The 17,919-nt window shown below is 34.1% G+C and overlaps 1 protein-coding gene across 1 annotated transcript; it reads left to right on the top strand.

The window, feature by feature from the left end:
• Positions 1–138: 138 nt before the first annotated feature.
• LOC147063701 (ubiquitin-conjugating enzyme E2 W) lies at positions 139–13,506 on the top strand. The gene is made up of 6 exons (XM_085960118.1): positions 139–184; positions 430–521; positions 3,756–3,858; positions 7,781–7,936; positions 9,278–9,353; positions 11,146–13,506. Exons 1-6 carry the CDS (start codon positions 161–163, stop codon positions 11,157–11,159), a joined length of 465 nt encoding a protein of 154 aa, XP_085816244.1. The 5' UTR covers positions 139–160; the 3' UTR covers positions 11,160–13,506.
• Positions 13,507–17,919: the final 4,413 nt, after the last annotated feature.

Genomic DNA, 17,919 nt, shown 5'->3' on the forward strand with positions numbered 1-17,919 from the left:
TTTAATTCTAGTAAAAAAGCGTAATAAAAATATGATTTTATTTAAAAGGTTGTGATGTTTTTGTTTTCAAAAAAAGCCGAAATGTCAGGGGAATAAATTGTTAAAATGGCTTACGACTTGCAACACCAATATTCTATCAAATCAATTGAATTGATCAACGATGGCCGCTGTGTCGCCGTCCGAGGTTTGTGTATTTATAATATTTTATTTCCAATCTTTCAAGCGCTTTTTCTCATGACGGCTCTGTCAAATTGAAAATACGATTATGATTAATCTATTGTAATAGCCATCATGCGAAATTGCGACGACTTTAGTATCAATGACTAACTCCAAAGATATCGATGAGCCAAATCATTGATCTTTCAAAGACAAAAAGAAAGCCTTTGAAAATACATACATTGAAAATAATCGGGTTTATTATTGTTTTAGAAACGTTTACAGAAAGAGTTGATGTCTCTAATGAAAGAACCTCCTCCTGGTGTATCAGTCGATGGAGATCAAGCGAGTCAAAACCTTACGATGTAAGTAAATCATTATTTTTATTTTGAATTTTCTCCTCCAGTGATGAAATCAGTTTATAATCCGATTGTGACAGCATAACATTTCCTAAGCCAATCACAGCGATCAAAATTACGTACGTTGAGAATGATTTGGAAATGTTTATCAATATGTTACTATCAATACCTGATGATATTTTCCATAAAATAGTATTTACTTTCTATAAAACTATAAAAATCAAAACCCGACCTTTATACTGTTGTTTTTTTTACCTAATGAGTCGTTGCTAATTAAATTATACTAATCACTCGTATTATTTTCACGTAGGTAACAAGTTGTCTAATCTACATATTTGAATATACATGACATCTAGTTTGTCTCTAATAAGTACAATAACATTGGACATTCACCAATGTAATTTTTAAAATAATGCTTTGTGCCTAATAAATAATTCAAATGACGATTGGTAACTCTGTTGATATGAGTTTTGTCAGCGGTATTCAAAGTGTGCACCACAAAATAATCATAATATCGTCACTGTTCTGGCAGAAGACACTAATTCGAAAAAATTACATATTGAGTTAGTACCAAAATGTTCCTTATTTCAAACTTTACCGTCTGGAAATCTTAATAAATAAACAGTCTTTATTTTAAAGTCATCCTTTTTACGATTACTTAATAAACTCACATGATATACCATTATTTCAAACATTTTAACAACTTCAAAGTCAAATTACTCAAAACTAGTATTCTCCAGTTAGTGTGTTCTGCCAGAACAGAGACGATATAAAGGCGCCATGAAATAAAAACTATCAATTAATTTATGTATAAAAATAGCATTATTTTTACAACATATACGTGGATGGTAGTGGTGAAGAATATCTGTTGGACAAAAACAATTATAAATAAATTGCACATGCACAGCGTTATGTGACAAAATGTGACAAATTTGATTTTATAAACTCTCAATAGTCAACTTTTCTGAAGTATTTTTTTTTTATATAATAATATAATATATTTCCAAATCTTTTTTTTTCTCCGCAGTGTCTTGTTAATTATTTCACACTTCTAAGTTAGGATTTCTGATCAATAATTACACACATTCAACTTTTTAACCAATGCAATACTGTTTATAGATGTTGCTAGTTCGTCACATTGTTAATTCAATATTCATGTCGTGGCACTAAATTGTGAATTACTACGGCAGTGCTAGCTATAGATTATTTTCGAATGCGATGCGGTAACGGGATCCTGTTGGCAATAAATGAATATTTTTGATTATTACCATTTATTTCAGTATGCAACAATCGTTAATTTCTACAAATACTACACCATATTGCATTCAAAGTATAAGCAATAACTAGCACTACCATCGAAGTTTACAGTTTCATATGACGGCCTGACTATTTATTGTGGGCCTTATTTCAATATTAACTAACTAGTTATCATTTCCCTCCATTTTCGAAAGTGATAGCATGCTGTCACTTTTATTTTGTTGTCTGGTTTTTCGCCTGGATTCGGGATGTGGAGGTTGTCACTTTTATTTTGTTGTCTTGTTTTTCGCCTGGATTCGGGATGTGGAGGTGAACAGATAACACACCGGAATCGTTTTGGAAACGGCAAGGTATATTTACGTTAATATATTCTAAACGGTTACATTTTTATACAAATTCTTTTCGATTCAATTTTGACGGATAGCGAGGTTAACACTGCTTACAGCGTTGCTGTCAAAAACGCTTCTCCCGCTAAAACCAACGGTCACTTGAGAGCCGTACAAAATGCAGCATTGCCATTCGTATTTTTTTTTAACGCTAATCAGACAATGTTGCCGGCAGATATTTAACATTATTTAATTATTTTCGCAATCAGCCGTTACTATTTGTTGCATTTGATACCGATTCGGGCCGCTCCAGATACACAAAGACATCCCCAAATGGGGACCATACGGGGGTGTCACATAGTCTAACATATTTCACTAACTACATAATTAAATTATTTTTTACGATTCAAGGTAACCGTTAAATAATCATTAAGTATGTACTAACTTTTTTAGGTATTTGATTTCATTTGATTCATTAGAGCGGTGATTTATTTCCTTTCATCTACCTGAAAAAATTTGCAGCATCGGTTAACAACCAAAATCAAAATGCCTTAAGTACCTAATGAAACATTCTCTTAAAGTGGTGGCCATATGCACCTTCTGAAAAGTAATATAATGAAATAAGAGAGGTTAACCACCTTTACAGTGTGTTAATACTGACCAGATTTTTTACGAGGATGGATTGTTTGTTTTCTCGACGGATTGATTAAACAAACACGTTAATTTCACTCAGCCGTACTCGAACCCTCGACCCTCAAATTGGGCAAGTACTATTAAGCAAATTAAAATAACATTGGTTTAATGATGGTCTATTAAAGAGCAAGGACCCAATGGCTTGAGCGAATAGATAACAACCATTCCTCGTAACCATGGAATAGATTAATAAAATAGAAATGCGAAAGCCAGTCCCTATAGACCAGGGCTTTGAAGCTAGTTTTAGTTTATTACTTAATGTCGGTTATGTGTTTTCAAATATTACCAAATTTGAATGCATGTTTTGTTTACGTGACAAACTTTGATGCATATTATGGTACAAATAACTATTTAATGTAACTTGACATGTTTATTTTTGACAATGTCCGATCCTAATAGGATCATATTATGGGCCTCCACAGAGTGGAGGTTTGTATTAACAGATTTTTGTTTTTATGAGAAATGGATGTTAGCAGCCACTTGCCCAACCTATTAGGTCCATACTCTGCTTCAAATACAAATTGAAAAACTATGTGTGTATTTGCCAGACCCAGGATTCGAACCATGACGTTATAGGCCGACGTTTAAGTCGCACGACCATCGTCGGTATGCCATATTTATCCACACATTTTTTATTTTTGTGTTCCTTGCTCGTAAGAATTATTTTCGATTAACGAATATGGTAATTTACCTTTCCCTATCAAATTGGAATTGACATTGTTAATATTTAGAAATTTCCTAAATAGAATCGTCTTTTAGACAAAACATGAAATAAATCAGTTAAGTGTTAAAATGCAACACTATTGTGGCTTAATCTCGTACGGAAACCTTTTGTTGAATAATTGAAATCATCGCACCACCCGTCGCCTGTATGAAAGCAATATCAACATTCTTTTTCTCTATTGTATTACATGTGTATGTATTCACATTCACAGTAAATCATCGCAACATGTTTCTGTTTCAGATGGATAGTTCATATGGAGGGGGTAACTGGGACGTTGTATGAAGGCGAGCAATTCTTACTGCAATTCAAATTCACTCACAAATATCCGTTCGATTCCCCCGAGGTAAGTCATTTGGCCGGCTTATTTTTAATTACCCTTTCAGTTTCGTCAGTCTGCTGTAGGAAAATATGCTTACCATCCACCACGTCCGAACACTGTGAAGTGGCAAACAGAAGTTTGACTTCAAAGTTGTGCTGGGAGCGTCCTGGGAAGAATTTCCCAGAATTCTGGTTGTGAATGGCATGCAGAATCAATTCTTCTCTCTTTCTTCTTTTCTTTTGACCATGTCCGAACGTAATAGGATCATATGAGTGGCTCCACAGGGTGGAGGTTTGTATTAACAGATTTTTGTTTTTACGAGAAATAAATGTTAGCCACTTGCCCAATTTATTAGGTCCATACTCTGACTCTAAACACAAATTGAAAAACAAAATGTGTATTTGCCAGACTCAGAATTCGAATCTCGGACCCACGACATTATTAGCTGACACTCAATTCGCTCGGCCGTCTTGGGCAGAATCAATTCACTGTACAAATATTGCATAGTGCAAACACAATTTTTAACCGTGCAAAAAATCAAGGGTGGATTAGTGCCCTGATACTGGTTTGCGAAATTGTTCAATCGAACAAAATTTTAATTTTATATATCTATCTATTTAAAAAACTTTTGTTAATTCTGTGATGTATAAAGGTAACAACATTCGTTTTATTCGCAGCTGCAAATGTTTCGTGTCACTTGAACTATGATGCTCATATCGGCTTACGGGCAAGAGCAAACTTTGAGCGACCATCTTGCATCGAGCGTGCGAATTTGCAACGGAACATTCGCTGCGAATTTCATTACTCACAAATTTTACAGGGCAAATCAACGAAACTAATCAAATTGGTCCGTAATTATCCCGTACTTTTCTACAGTAAAACCCCGATAATTCGAAACTCGCTAAATCAAATATTTCATCAATTTTAACCCCCAAGAATCATTTTTCATACAAAAAGTTCATTACGAATTGAAATATTAATTATTTCTTAATTCGAAATGGAATTTGGTCCCAAAGGCCATTTTTATCCATATAAATCGAAATAAATAATTGTAAAATACTTTTTTTTCTTGGAAAGTAATAAATTTAATCACTGCAAATAAGTAGGCAAACACCTGCAAATTTACTGGCGGAGACAAAACCCAAAGTCGTTGCTGCATTTTAAATAACCTATGGAAAGTTTTTTCGACTGCATGAATGCAATAAATACAATAATCATTCTGTCCCACTATTTGAGAAATATATATTATTTTCGTCTCATGACAACAAATCAAACAGCGAACGTTCATGATCTGTAAATCATGTCAGAAAGAGAAGATGTACTCTATTAAACTTGTCTGCTACGCCCCTTGTATACAACAGTGGTGTGGTTTTCTTTCCATTCATTTATTGTTATTACATACATTAGAAAGATTTATTTCTACAACTTGGGTAATAAAGCAGTTATTTTATTAAAATAATTGCATTCTAAGAAAGTCAATTACAATCGGCTTCTACCATCTAAACGCCAGTTCAATTAATAAAAAAGTCCAGTGTTTAATTTAAAAGTTACATACAGTTACATAGATTTGATTTAAAAAAATACTATTAGTGCATAAGAATTAAGTCTCTGCTTAATATGATACTTTGTCAGCAATCAAATCAATAATTATAACATTATAATTCCTTCCCATATGTAGGTATATAATTTTTGTTTCCATCAACATAAACTGAACCAAATGATTCTTATTGTCGAATATTGAAGATCTCTGACGCTGATTAAAATGTAATAAATACAACATGGCAAGTTTATCAACAAAAGGAAAATACGAACACCAGAAATCCAGTGGAAAGGAAAACCGAAAGAGTTGGTCGATTCCTTTAAAATTCTTGGCATAATACTAGACAGGCACAGTAATTGGGCGAAACACGTCGACTACATATGTAAGAAAGCAGCTCAAATGGGAAAATTCTTTTTAAAAACAGCAAGAGCCACTTGGGGGGCGTCTCCTGAAGTTTTAAAAATTATATATCATGGAGCTGTGGAGCCAACCTTAACTTACGCGGCATCGGTCTGGAATAAAGCAACTCACAGAAAGTCGATCCAAAAAAGACTGAATTCCGCGCAAAGACCTTTCGCAATATCAATTTGCAAGGGATATCGCACAATATCGCTAACGTCAGCACAAGCCCTGGCAGGAATAGCGCCAATAGATATAAAAATACAAGAACTTACAGGAATATACCAAGTTAAAACAAGCCACATACTTCCCCGACACTTACCTACAGACAGAACATACGAAAATAAAATACACTACACACAACTTCCACATCCTGGCAACAGACATCTAGAAAATATAGAACACATAGGAACAGTTGACGAAGACACTAAAACAAAATACCACATCACAGGATTGGAGATCTACACAGATGGCAGTCTAATCGATAACAAAGTAGGGGCAGCTTTTGTAGCCTACGAAAATGGAACATTAATAACACCCCGAAAATTTAAGCTCGAAAGCTACTGCACTGTTTTCCAAGCAGAAATATTTGCTATCAGAGAATCTCTCGAGTGGACACTCAAAAGATTAAAGTTCCACAGACACGACTATGTAAACATATTCTCAGATAGCCAATCCAGTCTGGTAGCTCTCCAAAACCCATCATCGACACATCCACTTGTAAGAGACATTTTAACACTGTCAACACAGCTTCGAATGATAGGAACAAACCCCAGATTCTTCTGGATAAGAAGTCACACAGGGATAGCCGGAAACGAGGAAGCTGATAAATACGCTAAACAAGCCACAACAGACAAAAGACCTTTAACCTATACACACTTCCCTCTGAGTTACGCAAAACAAAAACTAAACGAAGATACCATAGAGCTATGGAACCACAGATACACAACATCCGCCACAGGATCAATAACGCAGAAATTTATTCCAAACATAAACTGTGCCATCACTCTTGCCAGGAACTTAAAAATATCACATGAACTCACACAGATACTAACAGGCCACGGATCGGTGCGAGCTTATCTAAAAAGATTTAAATTGAGGGATGACGACTGTTGTCCATGTGACGGCAACACATCTCAAACTGTGTGGCATGTCATCAACGACTGCCCTATACTAGAAAGGGAGCGATGGACTCTCAGGACTCGATGTAGACAACATAATCACGAAATTGACCTCCAAAAGCCTCACGAAGCACTAAGCAATAGAACAACACAAGAACACTACACAAAATATTTAATCCTGGCCATAAAGAAAATTAAAGATATAAACGGAGGCACCTAATTAGCCCCACATCAATGCAACTAACCCACCCAACCACCTTGTACGAAAAAGCAAGGGTATGGTTATTATAAAAAAAAAATAACATGGCAAGTCACAAGGAATTTAACAAAATATCTATTTTGGACACATTGGTCTACTGCGATTTATCTCAGCGTTTTACTATCATGCATCTGAATGAACACAAGGACTGATGTGTTTGTAGATTATAAGGGATGTGGTCGTTACTTACTTTGTTTCAACTACACCCATTATATGTTTATTATCTGAAGGTTGCTGGGCAGTGTTGAATGATACACGAATTGATGTTTTATATCATTTATATTATGGCGCACATTAACTTGTTTGTTATTACATGCCAAATAACATGGTGCTATGTTATATCGCTAAGGTTTAACATAAATCTTTTAACTTGATAATTCAGCGAAGGACTGAGCGTCCTTATAACTTCTACATAACGAGGTCTCTAGACAACCATCAGTTTTTTATTTTCGCTTCGCCACTGTCTATGCCCCAAACATGAGCATAGACAATGACGTGACAGTTGAGTTGGGTAAAACCTCTACAATGTACATCACGCTGTTGTCTGTGAGATCCAAAAATTCTTCTTCCATTTGTAAGCCTCCATGTTTTATCGTGTGTTTGAAAATTGCATTGATTGTTTTATAGGTGACATTCATTGGCAATAACATACCGGTGCATCCTCACATCTATTCAAATGGCCACATCTGCCTCTCCATATTGACGGACGATTGGTCTCCGGCTCTCTCCGTGCGCTCTGTCTGCCTCTCAATTGTCTCCATGCTCAGCAGTTGCAAAGATAAGGTAATTCAAATATGTTATATACTTTTTTAAATCATGTCATTACATATTTGAATTAGGAGTACAGTAAGTTGTCCTCTACTGTCGGAATGATTCAAAATTCACCTTTGATTGAAATGTACTCATGTTATGCATAGCAGGGATGGCAAACCCTTTTCGTATAAATTTTAGCGTTATGATAAACTGCAGAATAAATAGTGTATAGTGATTCGTGATTTTCCATTCCATTAGTCAAGCATAAAAATATTTCTTGGTCCAAAATGAGTACAGAAGATCCTCGTTATCCGAGAGTAATTAGGACTGAAAAAATACTTCTTAAAGTGAATCGGCTTAAAACGGAGAACTTTGGTTTAATTGGGACACGCTAAGAAAAAAAAGACAAGTGAGCCAGACAGAAATAACGTAAGAGTATGGGATTGAAAGTGACAGTTGATGACTGTGAACTATTGTGCTTGTGTTTTTATAGTTTTTTTCGCATTTACCTGCAAATTCGTTACTGCGGACACTCAGCTAATGAAGACCCCCTGTATCTGCCGTGTCCGGAAATTTGTACGTATGTAGTTCGCCGTATCACACTTCACCGTGAAATGTTGTATCGAAAATATGAGGTCGTATATTAAAGACCGTCCAACCTGTTTGGGTCGAATAGTACTGAGATAAAATTTATGTCTACATAAAACACGATTCTTGTCGGTCTACAGTCTACAGCAATGATACTCAACCTTTTTTTTCTTCGGGCCAACTACATATTATATTTGTAAAGTAACACGGGCCGCATCACTACTGGTGTGACGAAAAAAATCATGAAAACCCCCCTTTTTTACAAAACATTTTTGAGATTTTAAAAATAATCGTGTGCAATAGCAACACTCTTATACCAGATCTGATGTGGACCATAATGACAATCCTCTTCGGGTGTCACTATCTGTGCGTTAAAGTCAAAATGAATCTCAAGATATACGAAATTCCTGATAATAAATGTGTTTCGGGCCGCACATAAAAGCTTAAAGGGCCGCAGGTTGAGTATCGCTGCTCTACAGGAAGCCAGCGGCAAACAAATTTTGTAAATAGCCAATATACTGGATTATTTATTAGGTTAAGTTAAGTTAGGTTAGGTTTGGATCTAATAAAATTGGAAAATTATTGTCTGCAATGCTCCATGAACAAAGTGTAATTTTTTCATCTCTTTCTGATAGGAAAGCTCACGGCGAACTGTGTTACAGTGAAATGTAATACGTAAAATTTACATGTAACAGTATCTGCAAGTTAGCCAGATGACGATGCCATTATAATCAGATGAATATTATTATCATTTGATATTAACGCTGTATAATTCAATTTCAGAAAAGGCCTCCTGATAATGCTTTCTATGTCAAAACCTGTAATAAAAACCCTAAGAAGACAAATTGGTGGTATCACGGTAAGAAATTTTTGCTATATTTTTTTCATGCTGAACTTAATTTTTGTTTTACAGTAAAACTTAAAATTATTATTAATTTAATATGTACTATTACCGCTTGTACACGACTATCGCAATAATAACTGTTTACACAAGTAAAAGTGCAGACTGTCTTATCAATCTCATTCTTCAAGAGTAAGCGAGAGGTGATGTTGTCATTTTATGGTACTATTTGATAGTCGTAAAAATCGGTTTACCTCAAAGTGAATCTATGAGCGGTATAGCTGGTTTTTTTTTCGGCAGGCTTGCCACTATCGTTCTACTGCGCAGGCGCAGATATCAAACAAATTCCAACTGTCGCGTGAAAATTCAGTAACTTCCTAACATTTTTGATTCATGCATGGAATCTTGCAATTTGCAGTTTACACATGCATTTTCTTGTTATGGCCGCGATAATACATATTATCAGCATTAAATCCATGCCCTTGTAAATGGATTGTATGGCGTGAATATGTTGATAAGTCTAAAAACATCAATTTTCAAGGCAGCTTTTTGTACGTTCGGCTTTCTGTGGTAAATCAATTTATACAGTCGAGCTCAGTTATTACGATCACGGATATAGCTAGATCTCGGATATAACTGGGAAACATTCATTGACATTTTAGTTTATGATTTTCTCAATACGTGTATTCACTTTTATAACGAGCTCCTTATCGGATATACCGAGCTAAAATATCATCAAAAATTTTATTAAAATTGTGTTGATCATTTAAAAACATTTCGACCCTAAGCAATAAAATCCGACGTACAGGATGCCGCTGGGTTCGGATTACATTTATTACACTAGTTAAGTGTCTAAGTACATACCTAATTAGTGTTTTCGCCGACAAGATTGAAAAACTATCCACGCATATAAAAAAAATCCAAGGTTTGTGAAGTAAATAGGTATCTACCAGCGTTTATTACAATAAACAACTTCTTTTGTAGTTATAAATGCCATGCTTGTTTCGGGGAAAAATTCTAATAGTGTATTTTTGTTTGAATTGCGACTTTTTGTGTTACGTGACCGCTCATTTAAAAAAACGTATTCTCTGATATAACGAGTAACGCTTATAACGAGCAAATTCAGTCGGTCCCATCTTCCTCGTAATAACCAAGTTCGACTGTAATAATTATGTTATTGGATGTTTTTAAATTTTAGTAAAATGTTTGTAAATTCTCAACAAATTAAATTTAAAAACATTCCTGATTTACCACAGAAAACCAACCTTACAAATAAATAGCTGCCCTGAGAATTGATGTTTTTAGACATAACATATTCACGCCATACACGGATATAATAGATGTTCGATTTTGATTCATGTACCTACTCATTCTAATAACCACCACGGTGAAGTAGTTGCAGATGTTGATTTTGATGCAGGGTTTAAATCTCACATTTGATAAATTTGTTAATACATATCGCACCGTGAGTGTAAAACCAAGGCATCTGCAAATTTTTCAATTTCGAGATTAAATGCGAAACAACTGCAAAAGTCGTGAACTTGATAATGTAAAAGTGAAGTAGCTGAAAGAACATGCAATATAATGTAGATATAAACCAAATATTATGGTTTTTTTTTAGAAACTCTATTGGTCCTAACAAAACGAAAACTTCAAACCCTAATATATCCAAAATATGTATTTTGCAGATGCCTTGGTTTTACACTCACGGTGCGATATATATGTTTTTTTAGCTTTATGTTATGAGTCTGTAGACCCTAAATTAGACTAAAATGAATATATGTAAATGCATTATTTTCTCTTTTTGCAGATGACACAGTCTAACGCAGGAACGATCCGTGTAAAGTGTGACCCTAAGACATTTATTGAAAATTGTTGAAATAATATTTTCTGTTGCGAAATTCCTCATAAATCATTTACCAATTCGTTGGTACACTAGAGCCGTGGCCGTCAGTGCTTCAGGATTACAAAATAGTCTTATGAACGAGTGAAATTCGATAGTGCTGTTGTCCTCATGGTTATCGCTAGCATTTAAAAATAGTAGTATAGTCTCTCTGCTCCGTGTTTAATATTCGGATTAAACTTATCGATCTATAATAATTATTTAAATAATATTTCTTTCCCTTTCATCTTCTATGTGAAAGAAGAAGATAAAGAATAACAGTGTGTCTACCATTTCTGCAACAAACAAGTGTGCGATCCGAGCGAATGTATATCGCATCTTAGTGAGATTTATTTTTATTTTACTGGTATTACCACCCATTAGAAGAATTTAGTAATGTTTTCTCCGATAATAAAATAAAAAGCTGTGGAGATTAAAGCAATTAACTGTTTTATTTATAGTAATCACATTTGGAAAAACTGTACCGCTCTTAATCTTTATTGCTGAAGTTCCGTGCAGAAATGGTACATACTCTTATTTTTAAACATACAAATCCAAGAAATACAGTAAAATGTTTATTTTCTTGGTCGTGTTGACTGCTCTAATGTGACAAAACTCTGGTGGCCGTATTCTAGCAGTTCTGTTGACTGTTAACACAAAATTTAGCACCTGCTCGCCCACTTTAAAAGTATATGCCTATTATTTATTACTATTGTAATATTGTCCATACGCAGGTGCAGATTTCACGTTAAAAATAAATACAACTGCCAGAATAGAGTGTAGTTGATGGATCGAAAATTCTATTTTCAATGTTCTGAGTTGAACCACTTTGGTACAGTTCTGAAAATGAGTCATTGTCTATAAATTGTATATTATTGTACCAAACAAAATCCTAAATTGTAACCTGTGTACCTAGCATTATTTCTCTTTTATGTTGACAGTATCTGTGCAGGCTGTATACACTTGACAGTAATGAGAAGTAAATTTCATACATTTCGACGCATAAGATTAAATCAAAACAAAATTATTGAGACTGGATGTGAAAGGGGACTATTAATTCCATATATTTTATGCATTCCATAGATTTAAAGCATGTGCGCACTATAGGTAGTCTTGTTGCCAAATCGAGATGTATTACATTGAAACTTTTGCGCATTCTTTGGTCCAGCGCCTCGCCATTTCAGTCTCAATAGCATCGCTGCAGGGTGAGAAAGGGTCATCCGCAACGACGGAATCTACAGGGTTTATAATATATAAGGGCACACACTCTCAAGTAATCCTAACGCATCTGTTCAGAATCTTGAGCATTCATGAGGCAGTTGTTTCCCTAAAGTTCAAACTTAAAAGCTGAAGGGTTATAGCCATGCAGCAGCATGGGTAACACGTGCGCGATGGAAACCGGCATTTTCAGCACGCCATGATAACGTCACTTGAAAGGCTGCTATCATCAAAGTGTTTAAACTTGCACAATCACTCAACTTCGATTTGACTGCAGACTATCGTGCGCCTGAAGAATGTATTGAACCTGGCCCCCACATCCTGAACCTGACCCCCAGGCTAGAATCTTTTTCGGGCCCCCTACCTATTGCTAAGGATAAAGGCAATGTGACGCTCTAAGTAGCGTTTTCCAAATGGTTTACGTGGTAAAATTAATGTGTATATTTAGTGTTTTTTTTGTATATTTTAATACATCCATTTGAATTACGGAGTTGTCAAGTATCGATACACAATTAAAAATTTTATTGTACAACTACAGGATTTTAAATATAACATTATTGAAGGAAAATAGATATTTTTTTACTATCAAAGCAAATTTGTTATGTGTGTTTATCACATTTATCTTGTCGACTCGCCTCACCGGGCCCCTTCTGACCCCGGGCCTCAACGCTATAGCCTTGTCAGCCCCCTCCCTTGTAGGGGCCATGGTATTGAACCATATACCCTGGAAATATCGCCAGAATGCCAAAAGTCAGTAATTTTAATGAAGTTCTTAAATCTTTTATTTACTTTTTTTGTGTGGCAACAAAACAATTTGTCATTGAGCAAAATTATTGCTTACATTCTATTCTTAGTGTGCACTGGCTAATTAATGTTGTTTAATATAAATTAAGGGCAAAACCACTGAAAGTAGTTTTGAACAATGTTATTGAAAAATTACTGAATGCTCAATGGTAACACGTAAATTAGTATCTAATATGACATAACTTAATCAACGTTAAATGTTGAGGAAAAAAAATTGTAATTGTTTTGCCCAGTTTAGTACAAGTTACTTTCAAAACATAACTTACCAAATTAAGAAAATAACAAAATGTAATCAATTCATAATATGTGCAATTATTGAAACCAAAATATAGTGCAATTTATTTAATCTCACAATAACTGAAAATGTAGTTGATCCTCTTTGCTTAGTACTTTCACGCGTGCAAAGTATGTAATAGGATTCAAATTATTTTTAATATGTTATCTATCGTTAAGATTGTGATCTCTTCTATATAATTGAATCACCTTTTTGTATTTGTAGATTAAATGAGGCTTTAGCAAAAGATTGGGCAGCCTTCTCCCCGGCTTTGTTTCACCCTTCTCGGTATTCAATGACAGTGTGTCCATGAAAAACTTGTAGCATTCTTGATCTGGTCCGTCCATATGACATAGAGTCTGTCGACGGCAAACTGAGTAGTCTGTTTTGAATTTTGAGTTCTCTGTTAATTGATTCATTCATCTGCTTGGCCACTCACTAGACATTTCAAATGTTTCTACCAACTGTCTTTCTTATGTGCTAACTACTGGCCTAAGACAAAATCATCTCGTCAAATCGATATATTAGAAATGACCGACGACTCTGCGTTTGCGTAGCAGCAAACACCAAGGACACACTATATATTACATTAGGTTACATATTGTGTTCTGTGAATATCAACAAAATCACATTGACATATTTAATGTGTTGCAGTAGAGATGAATTTAGATATGCGGCCCGTCTTAATAATAATAAAGCATAATATTCACAAATGTGGAAGAAAAGAGATTTTACTGGACGGAACTCGTTTGATTCGGTGGTGTTGCGTTTGATCTAACAATAAATGCATAATTTAGTTGCTAGGAATATAAAATTATGTAGCTGTTATTTACTAGTTAGTAATCTCCATTGACATGAAGTTTCACTAAAATCGGCCTATACAGATACTGTAACATTAGATTCATGTGTTTCACAACATTTTGTACATTCCAATTAGGTACGGTAAACGTTCAGGAACTGACAAAACAGATTAACTAAGTACTTAATGTTGATAGATTTTTGTTGAATTTTCTTTGATAGTATTAACATTTTATACATTGTATGTAATATGGATGAGTATTTTTCATGAAATTTTGCACCTTACTCTGGCTTGTATGTATTTCAGATGCATGTTGTTACATGTACATACTAACATTATAATATCTTATGTTAGATGAACAATTTTATCCAAAATATATTCATGATAACTTTTCTTTGTATGTAGAAACAAGTAATTTAATCTATCTATAATACTGTAAATTTATTTATGAGTGGATAATTATGTAATGCAAATAAAAATTTAAACAAAATCTTTGATAAAATAATGTCTAAAGGGAAAATAATCAAACAGTTCCATATGCCTACCTACCTATATAATTTTGTGTGCGAAAGTAAAAGAAAGGTAATTAAAAAATTAGTTTATTATCGTTGTTGTATTTTAAATACCTCCTATGTGAGTTGGGTCATATTCTGAGATAATCGAAAAAAACTGTTTTAAAAGATGATCGTAAATGATATGTTTTAACATTTTTTGTAGATCCCTATATGCACCGTGTTGAATACGTTGAATCATGTGTAAACATGCCGTGTTCACATAAGATTATTTTAATATTGATCTGTTGCGGCGGACGCTCACATAGGATTATTTACGGTGCATGATTTTGAATGCTCTCACATAGTATTAATTTAATATCGATTTTATTTGGTGATTTAATTTTTTATTAGATCTTTCCACAAGTGATGTAAAACATGGTAGAGGAAAAAAATGCGCATGATGTGGTATCAATAATTCATTTCCGTCAAAATCACCACATTGGAGGTATTTACGATACAACGACATTATGCCAAATTAACCACAATTCATATGCGTAAATGGAAAAAGGGGTGAGTCGAATCAACTCCTCTGAATTATGTAGTAATTTTTACATAAAAACATACAAAGTTGTCAAAGACTCTTATCTTCTTTTTGTTAAGAAGTGATTTAAACCTTTTATTTTGCACACAGAATTATTATGAAAATGACTTTACAAAACTTTATTGTTAAATTTAACATTGTATGTATTAAATTTTTATTCATTATGGCAAAATGCAAGTTATAATGTATATTATTTTAACAATAATGATAAGTGTTTGTCTTTATTTATACTATATTATATAAACAATATATTCATAGTCATTATCGTTTATAGAAAGTAATTTGTGTACTAGTATTATTCATTCATACTGTATAGCGCAGTCTCTCCGTGGTGTCACTATGAGAACTTGCAGGAGATTTTTTTTATCATGATGGCGAGAGACGGTGCCATACTGTACACATGAGTCAGATGTAATATGCATTCATTTTTATTTTTGAATCCGCCCATATATTTTCCTGTGCACATTTACTTGATACTCAATAGTTAATTGCTATAGATATTTATAGAGCAATATATGAGTTGAACTAAGGGCCGGCCTACACTGACAGCAATCAATCACAGAAAACATACGCTTTTTGCGTTTGTAAACAATGAAAAAATAATAATTATTTACCCTAACAATTTAATTTAAAACAGCTGATATATATACCTATATTTTTTTTAAATCTGTTAATCTGAGAAGTCAATAAATGAAGTACATATGCTGGCAGATAGTACTTATGTCTGTTGATTCTTGAAATTGATAGATGCATAAAAGGCATTGCTTTCCATGCCAGTTGTAACCAACTGCAGGTTACCACATGTTTTCTGTTTGCGGTCCGTGTGGCTGAATCTAAAGTTGTAATGTTTATTACATTTTAATAAATGGAGCCGCCCGATGAAAGACAGGTTAGCGCGTTTCACTTCTAATTATCCTCAGGCATAAAATTCACACGTTTGTGGTGTATGTAATCCATTGGCGAAGGGTGGAAATAGGCTGTTAAGATCAAACATAAATAATGCACACTAAACATTGTCAGTCATACTTATTTGTTTTCATTGAACTAAGAATATAAATTGCAGATGATGTCGACTAATCTATAAAATTTAATTAAACGCTGCCTCAACCAAACCATAGTGGATAAAAAATATTCTTCTACCTATAAAATATCTAAAATTATGTATGATTTAATAACTTGCGTTAGACAGGGTTTAGTAAAGTTTAAAAAATTAACCAATACCATCTGCAACTTGTATTCTTATTTCAATGAAAACAAATAAGTATCACTGACAACGTTTAGTGTGCACTATTTATCTCAAATCTCAATAGCCTACCTCTACCCCTCGCCACTAATGTAATGAGGTTGTGCCTAAGGGGTTGACCGGACGTCTAACAACTGATCTTGGTTAAAAGAACATCTGTTTGTGTACTTACCTCCATACTGCGGAGGGGAGGTCTAAATGCTCCATTTTAGAGCAGAAAAACTGATCTACCTTTGAATAAAATCGAGAGATTATTAATCCGTTGGGCGGATTCTGAGCAATACTTGGCTGCACCAAGTAAAAACATTGTATATGCCAACAAGTAATGTTTACGAAATGCACAAATGCGATTTTTTTAATTTCTAAAATCTAGGAAAAACATAAAAGATGAAATTATAGGTGCCTACAATATGCAATAAAAGTGAATTTATATAAAAAATGGCATATACAATGTTTATATTTGGGACAGGCATACTATGGTTGTTATATAATTTGTTGTTAGATTATAACCATTTGATCTTTTGCCTGGCACACTTTTAAACTGTATCCAGTTTTGTTGGTCAACACTTATTGATAATATCATTGTAACCCAATGACATTAATATGGACGAAGCACCTGGAAAAAAAAATGACACTCACTTTTTTGTCAGGTCTGCCGAATGGCATAATCTGTTCTAACGCCATTACAATAAAGGTGATATTGCTATAAATTCCTGATGCTTTTTGTCGGGTCTGCCGAATGGTTCGGTTCGAACGGGTTTGCTCAAATGAACATTGACACTAGAAACACTGTTCTAACGCCATTACAATAAAGGTGATATTGCTATAAATTCCCGATGCGTGATATCACATAATGGAAATTGCGTAACGTCTACCTATACATGTGCGAATGTCGCTATGCGCGAATTTACTTGCTAGCTACTGTATTGAGTGCATTGTCCATTAATAATGTCATTGTTGTAACCAATGTAAAGTCCAACAGTTGTTTTATACATGATAATATATTCTCATAATTATTATTTTCACTTATTAAACAGGTTTACGTTAAAGTTACACAATGGTTTTGTATTTCTACTGAGAACTGCGTTTGAAATATAAGAGCATATCGTACCAGAGGTAAAAACTCATTAAGTGCATCAATGAACTATTGCACTTTTACCTCATTGATAATTATTTTATGTCTGACAATAATAAATAAAAACATCTGAACCGATGAATGCTTTTGCACTGTTTTAAAGACCCATAGGCAAACGAAAAGAATGGTTATAT

This window comes from Rhyacophila brunnea, unplaced genomic scaffold (assembly GCF_057557595.1).
Source record: "Rhyacophila brunnea isolate RB1 unplaced genomic scaffold, BYU_Rbru_1.0 scaffold_9, whole genome shotgun sequence".
Taxonomy (NCBI): domain Eukaryota; kingdom Metazoa; phylum Arthropoda; class Insecta; order Trichoptera; family Rhyacophilidae; genus Rhyacophila; species Rhyacophila brunnea.